General features: G+C 44.1%; 1 protein-coding gene across 3 annotated transcripts in view; it reads left to right on the top strand.

The window, feature by feature from the left end:
• The window catches only part of LOC112262700 (semaphorin-4C-like), a 116,870-nt gene extending 103,459 nt beyond the window's left edge, over nt 1-13,411 (top strand). Inside the window, exons 9-17 of one of the 3 annotated variants that reach the window (XM_042331441.1) lie at nt 511-686; nt 3,006-3,150; nt 3,464-3,677; nt 6,418-6,533; nt 7,729-7,886; nt 8,081-8,172; nt 8,428-10,871; nt 11,409-11,585; nt 11,897-13,411. In XM_042331441.1, the coding sequence (XP_042187375.1) occupies nt 511-686; nt 3,006-3,150; nt 3,464-3,677; nt 6,418-6,533; nt 7,729-7,886; nt 8,081-8,172; nt 8,428-9,326 (1,800 nt within the window). In that variant the 3' untranslated portion in view covers nt 9,327-10,871; nt 11,409-11,585; nt 11,897-13,411. Of the gene's footprint in view, nt 1-510; nt 687-3,005; nt 3,151-3,463; nt 3,678-6,417; nt 6,534-7,728; nt 7,887-8,080; nt 8,173-8,427; nt 11,586-11,896 lie in introns of all 3 variants that reach the window. The other 2 variants (XM_042331442.1, XM_042331440.1) reach the window with 2 other exon arrangements.

The following is a 13,411-nucleotide window of genomic DNA, read 5'->3' as shown; positions in this document are numbered from 1 at the left end:
ATTTTAATACATTCAGGACATGAAAAAAGTCCTGACTTTTCAAAAATGTTCTTGTTTTCCTACCTTGTCAGGACATTCTGGTGAATTGTTAGGACATTGTGGTTCTGACACACACACACACTGGCTATTTACACTGAGACACACACACTTCCGTTGTACTCTTTCTTTAAAATCACTCCTCTCACCCAGTTCTATCCTTATTAGGGTTCAATGGTTATCAGGAGAAGTTACGAGTTATGAGCTCAGAGTTGACCATCCACTATCATTGCATTATACGACCCGTTGTTTTTCCTGGTGGTCTGGATGAACTCCTTTCCCTAGACTACGTCCTAACTCCTCTATCCCCAGTCTATCTGTTTATCACAGAAGGGTGATCTCACTCTTCTCACCCCATTCCGTCAAAAACCATCAGCAAATATTATGGAAGTAAAGAGATTTTTACACCCTACTGGCGTTATGGCACCTCTTCTGACTCCTGTCCCTAGACTGACCATGTGTCTCTCCTCTTAGGGTGATCTGGGGGGCACCAGGACCCTGCAGAAGAAGTGGACCACCTTCCAGAAGGCCAGGCTGGTGTGTTCTCTCCCTGAACGCCACGTCACCTTCAACAACCTGCGGGAAGTCTTCACCCTGCCAGGCATCGACTGGCGCACCACCACCTTCTATGGCATCTTCCACGCCCAGTGGTGAGTCACAATAACACTTAACGCCAGGGAGTCGATGTGCCAAAGAGAATAGCGTTTGTCTGCGTCCCCAAATGGCTCTTATTCCATAAATAGTGCAACACTTTTAAACAGAGCCCTGTGAGCCCTGGTCAAAAGTAGTGCACAATATAGGGAATATGATGCCATTTGGGACGCGGACACAATAGCACTGCCAGGGAGTTAGATGTGCCAAAGAGAATCTCTCTGTCCAACTTAGCACTTTTGCTAACACTGGCCTGGCGTGACTTCTAAGTCTATAAACTTTTCCAGTTCTTTTAAAGATATTATTTTATACCCAAAATTACAGTTTTACTAGCCTTGAGTCAGCTAATGTGTCTTCTCTGTATATAATTGGACTTCAGTGGAGGCTGCTGAGGGGAGGACGGCTCATTATAATGTCTGGAACGGCGCTAATGGAATGGCATAAAATACATAGTAACCACGAGCTTGATTCCATTACACCTATTCCGCTCCTGCCATTATCACGAGCCCATCCTCCTCAATTAAGGTGCCACCAACATCCTGGGATGGACTTTTCCAATTCTGTTATATAAAAAATAAGTTATTCTCTCCTAATAAAACACAACCATCATCCTATGTCATACAAACAGACAATGTAAAATTACTACAGAAACAACACACCTAGCTAATAACAACCTCTCCCTCAATGTGAGCAAGACTAAGGAGCTGATCGTGGACTACAGGAAAGGGAGGGCCAAACAGGCCATCATTAACATCGACAGGGCTGCAGTGGAGCGGGTCCAGAGTTTCAAGTACCTTGGTATCCACATCACCAACAAACTATCATGGTCCAAACACACCAAGACAGTCATGAAAAGGGCAAGACAACACATTTTACCCTCAGGAGACTGAAATGCTTTAGCATGGGTCCTCAGATCCAGCTGCACCATCCTGACCGGTTGCATCACCGCCTGGTATGGCAACTGCTCGGCCTCCAACCGTTAGGCACTACAGAGTGTAGTGCGTACGGCCCAGTACATCACTGGGGCCAAGCTTCCTGCCATCCATATACTAGGTGGTGTCAGAGGAAGGCCACAAACATTGTCAAAGAATCCAGTCACCCAGGTCATAAACTATTCTCTCTGCTACCGCAAGGCAAGTGGTAACGGAGCGTCAAGTCTTTGTCCAAAAGTCTCCTCAACAGCTTCTACCCCCAAGTCATAAGACTGCTGAACAATTCATTTTAAAAAACATTTTTTTGACTAGGCAAGTCAGTTAAGAACAAATTCTTATTTACAATGACAGCTTACTGGGGAACAGTGGGTTAACTGCCTTGTTCAGGGGCAGAAAAACTGATTTTTACCTTGTCAGCTCGGGGATTCAATCCAGCAACCTTTCGGTTACTGGCCCGATGCTCTTACCACTAGGCTACCTGCTGCCCCCTTTCCACCTGGACTATTTACATTGACCCCCCCTTTGTTTTTACACTGCTGCTACTCACTGTTTATTATCTATGCATAGTCACTTTATGCCTACCTACATATACAAATGACCTCGACTAACCTGTAACCCCACACATTGACTCGGTACCTGTACCCCTTGTAACGGGTGTCGTCAGAAGGATGAGACCTAGGCACAGCGTTCCTTGAGTTCCACATAATATTTATTGTTGAAGTGAAGCTTTTAGACTAAATTAAACAATAACGAAAACAACGACCGAACAGATTCATAGTGCAAAATACCTGGTCACAAACGAAGAACAAGATCCCACACAGAAGGAGGGGAAAAAAGCTACCTAAGTATGATTCCCAATCAGAGACAATGATAGGCAGCTGTCCCTGACTGAGAACCATACCTGGCCATACACAAAGAAATAGAAAACATAGAAACATGAACATAGAATGCCCACCCAAATCACACCCTGACCAAACCAAAAATAGAGACATAAAAAGCTCTCTACGGTCAGGGCGTGACACCCCTTGTATATAGAGTGGTGCACAATTGGCCCAGCGTCGTTCGGGTTAGGGGTGGGTTTGGCCGGGGTAGGCCGTCATTGTAAAATAAGAATTTGTTCTTAACTGACTTGCCAAGTTAAATAAAGGTTAAATAAAAAAATTAAAAATATAGCTTCGTTATTGTTATTTTATTGTGTTACTTGTATAAAAAAGTGTACTTAATTTATTTAGTAAATCTTTTCGTAGCTCTATTTCTTGAACTGGTTAAGGGTTTGTAAGTAAGCATTTCACGGTAAGGTCTACACCTGTTCTATTCGTCACGTGACAAATAAAATTTGATTTGATCATCTTAAGCCCATTTTTTTGTTGTTGTCTCCTGTCCCAGGGGTGATGTGGATGTGTCAGCGGTGTGTCAGTACCAGATAGGGGAGGTAAAGAAGGTGTTTGACGGCCCCTATAAGGAGTACAGAGAGGGCTCCCAGAGATGGGGACGATACACTGGCACTGTCCCCAGCCCACGGCCCGGAGCGGTGAGTGATGGATGAAGGGGCGGTGGGGGAGGAGGGGGAGGGTGAAGGGAGGGGGGAGGGTGGAGGGAGAGACAAAAGGAGAGAGGGATGAAGAAGGGGTATAGTGGAGGAATGGAGAGTGAGTTGGACAGGGAGAAGGGAGTCTGGAGAGCGATTAGAGCCAACAAGCGATGCCAGCCTGTCCTACAACTAACAACATTCCTTGTTTCTTCCTCTCTCCCTCACCTCTCTCTGTTCCCTCTCTCTCTCCCTCACCTCTCTCTGTTCCCTCTCTCTCCTCTCTGTCTTCTCTCCTTTCTTCTTCACGGTGCAGTGCATTACAAGCTGGCATAGGGAGAACGGCTACAACAGCTCTCTTCAGTTGCCAGACGCCACTCTCAACTTTGCCAAGAAGCACCCTCTGATGGAGGAGAAGGCTCAGGCTCGCCCCCTACTGCTCACCAAGGGCATCAACTTCACCCGCTTGGCAGTGGACCGGGTCAGCTCCCTGGACCAGCGTGCATACAACATGCTGTTCATTGGCACAGGTTACTATATACACAACTATATAACTATACAACTATATACGGTTCATAGTCACAGATAACTATATACAACTATATAACTATACAACTATATACTGTTCACAGTCACAGATAACTATATACAACTATATAACTATACAACTATATACAACTATATAACTATACAACTATATACGGTTCATAGTCACAGATAACTATATACAACTATATAACTATACAACTATATACTGTTCACAGTCACAGATAACTATATACAACTATATAACTATACAACTATATACTGTTCATTGGTGCAGGTAAAGTGACTTCAGAAAGAATTCATACCCCTTGACTTTTTCAAAATGTTGTTGTGTTACAGCCTGAATTTAAAATGGCTTACATTTTGTGTCACTGGCCTAAACACAATACCCCATAATGTCAAAGTGGAATTATATTTATAGAAAATTGTACAAATTAATTTTCTATGAAAATATGAAATGTCTAAATTTAAGAATTTAACCACTTTGTTATAGCAAGCCTAAATAAGTTCAGGATTAAAAATGTGCTTAATTGCTTAACAAGTCACATAATAAAGTTGCATGGAATCGCTCTGTGTGCAATAATAGTAGTTAACATGATTTCTGAATGACTACCTCATCTCTGTACCCCACACATACAATTATCTGTAAGATCCCTCAGTCGAGCAGTGAATTTCAAATACAGATTCAACCACAAAGAAGAGGAAGTAAACCGCTCAGGGATTTCACCATGAGGCCAATGGTTACTTTCAAACAGTTACAGAGTTTAATAGCTGTGATAGGAGAAAACTGAGGATGGATCAACAATACTAACTTAATTGACAGAGTGAAAAGAAGGAAGCCTGTACAGAATAAGAAATATTGAAAAACATGCAATATTTTTGCAACAAGGCACGAAAGTAATACTGCAAAAAATGTGGCAAAGCAATTCTCTTTTTTGTCCTGTTATGTTTGGGGCAAATCCAATACAACACATTACTGAGTACCACTCAACGTAGTGGTAGATGTATCATGTTATGGGTATGCTTGTATTCGTTAAGCACTGGGGAGTTTTTCAAGATAAAAAAAAAACCTGGTTCAGTCTGCTTTCCACCAGACACTGGGAGATTAATTCACCTTTCAGCAGGACAATAACCTAAAACACAAGGCCAAATATACACTGGAGTTGCTTTCCAAGACGACATTGAATGTTCCTGAGTGGCTTAGTTACAGTTTTGACTTAAATCAGCTTGAAAATCTATGGTACAGGTTGGACTCACAGCTGTAATCGCTGCCAAAGGTGATTCTGAGTCTGAGTTCTGGGTGTGAATACTTTTGTAAATGAGATATTTCATGTTCAATACATTTGCTAACATTTCTAAAAACATGTATTAATTTTGTCATGATGGGGTATTGTGTGTAGATGGGTGACAAAAAACATATATTAAATCAATTTTGAATTCAGGCTGTAACACAACAAAATAAGTCAAGTAGTATGAATACTTTTTGAAGGCACTGTAACTATGTATAACTATATGCTGTTCATAGGAACAGGTAACCACTGACAGGGAATACAACATGCTCTATAAGTACCTACCAATGATGAATATACAGTAGGTATGTTTATGGTACCTTCTGACAGGGCCCAGATGAACCCGGTATGCTCACTAAATATGCTAGAGACGTTGCTCTGAACCACCGATGTACGATCAATTTACTTTACCCCCAATCTCCCCCAAAAAACAAGACCCACAATTTACAAGAGATCAGTGTTCAGGCAGTTTCAGGACAACTTCATCTTACTCCAACTACAGTACTTCCCACTAGCTACTTATAATAGCCTACTAGCTATTTATAATATCCTACTAGCTACTTATAATAGCCTACTAGCTATTTATAATAGCCTACTAGCTACTTATAATAGCCTACTAGCTATTTATAATTCCACTCACTGCAGTGTTTCCCTTACTGTGCCTGCGGTGTGTTGGAGGCCCATAACTGTCAGAGTGACGATGGGCTCAGTAGCCTGGCAGGCTCCCTGCTGCTGTGCTTCACAGCACATACTCAATGGGGCCCTTGGCAGATGTACACACTGCCAATTGGGCTGCAGGCTTGATTAGCTATTAACTGCAGCAGGACGATAGCTTATGCCGAGAGAACAAATCTGGCGAGGGCGGTTAGAAACAGAGGATGGGATTGGGGGATTAGCCGAAATTCCCGACACAACGAGAGAGGAGCATGATGTGTGTGTGTGTGTTTTGCTGCTCTGCTCTGTGCCGGGCTCCTGTAGTGTGCAGGGTCAGTCCCTAACATTATCCTTAACAGTCCCACTGTGGTGAGTGTGGGAGGCAGGGCAGGTGCAACACACACAGCACATCTCTGCTCATAAAAGCCTCATACACCCAGACAGACACACAAAGTCACACCGCCGGCAGCAGCAGCTCAATCGCCATTCAAAGCCGGGGATGTAACCTTGTTCACAATACCACCCATATATAAAACTACAGTACAATATTCTGACATTATACATCTCTCTCCTCTCATCTTACCAACTTCTGCCTCCTACCTTTCCTCTGTATTCCCTCTTCTCTTTTCCTTCCACAATCTTTCCTCCTCTCCTCTTTCCATCTGTTCTCTCATATCGTCCTATCCTCTTTTCTCTTCTCTGCGTTTCCTCTCTTCTCCTACTCTCTTCCATTGCCCTCTTTTCTCTCCTTTTCCCCTCCCCCTCTCCTCTCCTCCTGTAGCAGACGGCTGGTTACAGAGGGTAGTGATCTTTGGCTCGGAGGCCCATGTGATTGAAGAGATACAGCTGTTTGATTCTCCCCAGCCAGTGGACAGCCTAACCATCTCTCACACCAAGGTAACACTCAACATTTGGCTAGGGTTTCAATAAATTCCCTGGTTTTCCAGAAATCCTGGTTGGAAGATTCTGGATTTCCTGTTTATTCCCTCCTGATTCCTCCAACCAGAATTTTGGAAAAAGTTCAATTTATTGAACGTTCCAGTGATTTTGCAACCATACACTAGGCACAAGAGTTTTCCCCAGCCCTCCATATTTTTACCTTTTTATTTAACTAGGCAAGTCAGTTAAGAACAAATTCTTATTTTCAATGATGGCCTAGGAACAGTGGGTTAACTGCCTGTTCAGTGGCAGAACGACAGATTTGTACCTTGTCAGCTCGGGGATTCGAACTTGCAACCTTGCGGTTACTAGTCCAACGCTCTAACCACTAGGGTACCCTGCCACCCATATAGTTGACTGTCACTAAGCCCAGGAAGTATCCCTGGCCTTACACCATCATGGACCATCGCTAGGGTCTGGAGTTTTCCCCAGCTTTACACATAGACAGACCGAGAAGGTGTATATGTGCATCAAGCTTTCTCACACTACAGAAACTGTCCTTACCTATGGGCCGTTCTGGCTTGGACAATGCTTACTTACACATAGGCCATCACTGGAGACAAGAGTCTTCTCTGACCATGTGACTACACATCACCATTATCCCATCAGATTACCATGTGACTCCTGGCCCTACTCATCACCATTATCCCATCAGATTACCATGTGACTCCTGGCCCTACTCATCACCATTATCCTATCAGATTACCATGTGACTCCTGGCCCTACTCATCACCATTATCCTATCAGATTACCATGTGACTCCTGGCCCTACTCATCACCATTATCCTATCAGATTACCATGTGACTCCTGGCCCTACTCATCACCATTATCCTATCAGATTACCATGTGACTCCTGGCCCTACTCATCACCTCTGTTTCACAGCATTACACTCACATGTTGACTGGCATTACACTCATGCTGATCCTTATCTAACTAAACCAGGCTTTTCATGGCCAGCGATTTCATAACAAACTCTTCTCTCCAGCAGAACAAAATGTTATTGTAATTTAGAATGATTATCCTATTATCTCTGCTGCCCTCTCTCTGAATTGTTCTTTTTAAATTTCCCACCCTCTCTTTCTCTCCCCACTCTCTTTTTACCCTCTTGTCTCCACCCCTCTCTCTCCCTCTTTCTCTCTCTATGTCTGCAGAAGTACTTGTACATTGGCTCACGTTCAGAAGTGCTCCAGCTGCCCTTGGCTAACTGCAGCCGTTATCAGTCGCAGCCAGACTGCCTTCTGTCCCGGGACCCCTACTGCGCCTGGGACAGCGAGGGCCGCGCCTGTGTCCGCATCGACCTCCACCGCGGGTGAGCATGTCTGCCTCTCCCCTCTGCCCCTGCTCAGGGGTTCTGCTTCCCCCCTTCGCCCCCCCTCCTCTCCCTTCTGCCCCTGCTCTGTGGGCTGGGTCTAACTGTGCCAGCAGCTCAATGGAGGCTTCTCAGACAGTATAGCAGAAATACATGTTATTAATGCCTGTTCTCTGTGCTCTCTGTTCCCACAGGTCTACCTCCTCCCTATCCCAAGATCTGATGCTGGAGAGATTCAGTAGGGGCAAAGCCAAATTTGACAAGCCTGTGGCCATCCCCAGCCCTGGTGAGTGGGAAAAAGAAACTGGACTGGTGGCCCCTGGTGGTGATAGCTGGTTACTACAGCTATCACCACCAGTTGAATGGAGTTGAACTTAGAATTGATCATTTTTTTGTTGAGTTGAACTAAGAGTTGATCATTTAAATCTAATAGAGTGAATTTAACTCAATTGAACTTAGAGTTGATGAGTTGAATTTAGAGTTCAGGATATAAACATCTTGGTTAACACATCTTGGCTAACACATACCCTCTCTCTTCCAGACAACTCTCGGCTGAGGAATGTGACAGTAGTGGTAGAATCAGACATGGTTTTGCCCTGCCAGCTGGTGTCCAACCTGGCCCAGCCCTCCTGGGTCCTCAACGACCGTGAGCTGCAGCTAGGAGACGAGGAGGCCGGAGGGCCACGCTTTGACCAGGCCCTGAAGGCTCTGGTGGTCCCCAACGCCATGCCAGTGCACGCGGGACGCTACGTGTGCTACTCCGAAGAGCAGGGGGTCAAGTTTCAGATGGAGCGTTACCAGGTGTCGGTGGTGGCCAGCTCCCCTGTGGTCATGGCGGCCCGGGCCCCTGACGGCAGCATGGGTCTGTTCTGGGTGTTGGTGATCACCCTGGGGGCCGCCTGTTTATTACTATTGGTGGCAGCTCTGTATCTGAGGAGACGTCTGAAGCTGGCCCTAGGTAAAGGGGCGGACATGAAACCTCTGGAGAGCACCCTGGTCTACCCCATCACCCTGCCCAAGGAGCCACCCACCTTCGTGCCCAGCAAAATGCCCAGCGACGAGGACCGCTTCTGGGAGACGGGCGCCAACTACTACTACTCAGACGGCTCGCTGAAGATCGTTCCGGGCCACGCCCTGTGCCCCAGCAGCCAGTCTCACCACCACGCTCCAACAGCGTCTCCCAGCACCATCCCCGGCCAGCCCATCCATTCCCCCAGCCGGCTCAGCCTTACCAACATCAGGGGTTCCGGCAGCAACGGCTACATCCGCCTCAACCTGAGCTCGGCCGGGGAGGAGAGGGTTAGCGGGGGTGGTTCTGGTGGAGGAGGGCTGGGCGGGGGCGGAAACGACTACTCCAGCCCCTTCAAGGAGGAGCTGCGTCGGACCCTGCAGCAGAGGAGCGTGCTGCCTGACGCCAACCCTGAAGAGTCGTCTGTGTAGTCTTTCTCCACGCCTGCCGTAATGAAAAAACAAAACAAGAGACAACGAACGGCAACTAACCTACCTCCCTCCTCTCTCTCTCTTTCTCGGCTCCACTGTCACCATGCTCTTTCTTTCTCTCTCCTTCTGCCAATGCTCGTTTGGCTGACTCTGTGACTGGCAGAAGACGCTTTTAGCACAGAGCATGTGATGTGACACACACGCCGAATATTCATCAGCATCCGCTCCTGTTATTATTGTGTTCCATCCGCTCCTGTTATTATTGTGTTTCATCCGCTCCTGTAATCATTGTGTTCCATCCGCTCCTGTTATTATTGTGTTCCATCCGCTCCTGTTATTATTGTGTTTCATCCGCTCCTGTTATTATTGTGTTCCATCCGCTCCTGTAATCATTGTGTTCCATCCGCTCCTGTAATCATTGTGTTCCATCCGCTCCTGTAATCATTGTGTTCCATCCGCTCCTGTTATTATTGTGTTTCATCCGCTCCTGTTATTATTGTGTTTCATCCGCTCCTGTTATTATTGTGTTCCATCCGCTCCTGTTATTATTGTGTTCCATCCACTCCTGTTATTATTGTGTTCCATCCGCTCCTGTTATTATTGTGTTCCATCTGCTCCTGTTATTATTGTGTTCCATCCGCTCCTGTTATTATTGTGTTCCATCCGCTCCTGTTATTATTGTGTTCCATCCGCTCCTGTTATTATTGTGTTCCATCCGCTCCTGTTATTATTGTGTTCCATCCGTTCCTGTTATTATTGTGTTCCATATGCCAGACTGGCTGTCACATTTTAACTTCTTCAGCAGTTTAACTTGCTTTCGCTGTGCAAGTCTCAAGCTATGTAAATTCTGTATTTAAAGACAATTGAACGCAGAGGGCCTACACCTCAAGCATGGCAGTCAAACAAATGGAAAGGTTTCCTGAGAGCACTGCTTCATGATAAGAGAGGACCAAGAACTCATGACAAGATTGTAGCTTCAGCGCTATACCAATCATCCAATAATCAAGCAGTACGAGTCGACTGACTGAAAGATGGAGGAGCTGGCTTGCCTTTTTTCTGTTCTGTTGGAGAATTTTGCGCTTTCTACACTTAACATGGGAGTATGGGAGTCGATTTTGTATTTGTGAGCAAAGAGAGTGAGAGAGTCACATAAAAGACAAATTAATCTCAAAAGCAAGACGACAATCACGTTCCTCTCTCCGGGGGTAAAACCTGGGAAGGAAAGGGAGGGATGAAGAGAGAGAAAATGAAGGGAGCTTTGTGTGAAAGACAGAGGGTTTACATGAAGGACAAACTCTCAATTGGACTTTCTCGGCTCGATTTGTACTTTTTTTTTACCTTGTCAGTCTTTCCTCTGAGAAAGTCTTCAATCCCTGCCACATTGATATATTGTGACAATTTAAATTAAGACATTTTTTTATGTGTTGTTTTTCTATGTCTTACGGACTACAGAAGCAACAAATGGAGACCAATGGCTTTAAAGCACCCCTCTGTGAATGAGAATGTGAGAGAAGCATGTACAAACCTCTCCTATCCCTGCTCAAGGTAGATATCTCCCCAAATAACCTCCACACTAGTAAATAGTTTTTAGTACTACTTTTACAATAACTGCACTACACATTTACACAAGTGGTTCATGGGAATTTCAGTTAAACCCATTCAGATACACTTCCTTGTGATATGATTATGGACATTTTTGTTTGACATAATCCCACAACAGAACCTACAACAGCACATTGACTTATTATTCTGAATTTGAGATGAGACGAAGGCATTGCTTTCAGTCATGTAGTGGGGATGGCACGGGGGAATGTAGGTCAACTCTCACTAAACTGTTGCGACTGCAGTGGATGTCTCAACAAGTGCTTTATAATATGTATGTGTAAGGGCGGGGGTGGTGGATGGGTTGAACTGCCAAAAGAAGCCCTCCCTCCCCTGCACTGCCCTGAATGCCTAACCTGGTGGATGTAGTAGTGTGTCCTGGAGGGGACGGGCCACAGCACTGTACCTGTCCTAGACACACCCTTTAATAACCCCTTATTTCCCTAAACCCCACCCACCTACCTACCTACCGATGTCCAGAGAATGACCTGGCGCTACTGTGGAAAGCCTGAATTCAGAGAGAAGGATGGACACTGAACTGTAAACCCACACTGCCTGTGCTGTTAGAGGGACAAGCAGACAACAGATGGAAGATAGATGAATGGCCTGTGACAAACCAACGGCTCCAGAGAGCGATCAGAGGCTCATCAATCAGAGGTATGGCTCGCTCGCTGTCTCTCTCTGAAAGCCTACAGACACCTATCCTGATCCCAGATCTGTTTGTGCTGTCATTCCAACTACTAGGTCATTGTTATGACTTGGCGTGGGAGTTGATGTAGGAGTTGGCAAGACAGTACAAACAAATCTGGGACCAGCCTGAGAGACACCCAAAGACCTAGCCAGAAAAAGAACTGCCACGATCAAGTTTTACAGCCTTGCATATACAATTAAATCTACTGCTGCAGGGACTATATATCACTATGTGTGCCCACTCTAACCTGTTCCTCTTCATGTGCTTTGTCTTCCAGGGGTGGCTTTGTGACACATCTGCAGGGACCAGAGAACAACACAACACAAAGGAGGAACAAGAGGAGTACGATGTTTCTTTCTTTCTCACCAAAATGTATACTAGAGACAGCTGAAGGGGATGTAGAATATTGTAATGATCCCTGGGTTGAAGAGGTACTTACTTGGCCATCAGTGGTTAGTTCATCCTAGTGTTGCATGATCCTCTCTGCAAATGTACTGTACACATCTCTGATGACATGATCATAATTGTAAAAGAAGTGTATCATGTTTCAAACTTTTGCAGACACTAATGTTTTCTACTAAAAAAAAGTGTAATTTATGATTAAGAGTTGTTAAGGACTTGTCCATCTTCTTAACATGTTTACTTTCGCTGTGCCTCTTCACCTTCGGATAAGCCAAAGTAGACTGCAGTTGCTTTTTTGAAAAGGTGTATTATTAGATATTATTTTATTATTCCACTTCAATATTTAAGTTTCAACAGTCTGTCCAACTTCAGTTCAAAGAACTCTCATGCCTGGAACTTTCCTGCATATTTTATTTAGAGATTAATTTTCTTCAGAAGGCAACAAGCTTGTGGATGGTCAACATCCTGTTTAGATGTCAGTAGTAATCTACTGAAGCCGATCCCTGACTTCCTAGCACATGAGAAAGTAAACAAATCATCAGAGCGTCATAGGACCAACCAAGCAAAGCAACTTCCTTTTAACCAAATGATAACTCGTGATTTCATGATCTGAGGTTTGATATAAAATCTTAAATATTTATACATCCATTTAATATCTGTAGATTGAATATGTTACCAAGCACTGGTTCAGACACTTTACAATCTATTAACATTGCTGTGAATTCAAGCTACAGGAGCTATTAAGATTGGTATAGATATTTAACTGATTTGTCTTATAATTATGTATTTAAAAAAATCCTTGGACATTATGTCTGATATGTCATAAAACTCTCTTAGAAGAAAATGATCCATCAAACTCACAAAAGTGATGTAAGGCACAATCTGGATCTATATAGCAAAAAGGCAGTAACTGCTCATAGCGTGGATCTGAGAAAAAAGGCTTTTATTTACCTTGGTTTAACAGTAACTTTATGCAGTTACTACTAACATGACCCCTATGTTCTCCAAAACACAATACAATAGAGGCAGGATACTTGTCCACATGATTAAGCAATGTAGCAGAAATGACATGAACTCATTTTGGACCAAATGAGCAGTTACTGCCTTTTTGGAGATTACACTCTGCCGGTCATAAACAACGCTTTCCACAATCTTCTCATCTAAGCCTTTTTATTCTGTTGTTTTTCATTAATATTATTATTATTAATTTCCTTTTTGGCTTTAAGTTGCAAAAGTTCCTCTGTCTGTTTGTTCCCAATCTTTTAATGTTTTTGAAAGGATGTTAAGTAAATTATTTTGCTTGTAAAAACATGTCGATATTTATTATCATTGTACATATGTCCTTATTTTTTTATATGTGTATATATACATGAATAAAAGTAGAAATCTA

The sequence above is a fragment of the Oncorhynchus tshawytscha genome, linkage group LG12 (genome assembly GCF_018296145.1).
Source record: "Oncorhynchus tshawytscha isolate Ot180627B linkage group LG12, Otsh_v2.0, whole genome shotgun sequence".
NCBI classification, from domain to species: Eukaryota; Metazoa; Chordata; class Actinopteri; order Salmoniformes; family Salmonidae; genus Oncorhynchus; species Oncorhynchus tshawytscha.
The sequence above is the reverse complement of the archived record's forward strand: the minus strand, read 5'-3'. Positions and strand labels throughout refer to the sequence as shown.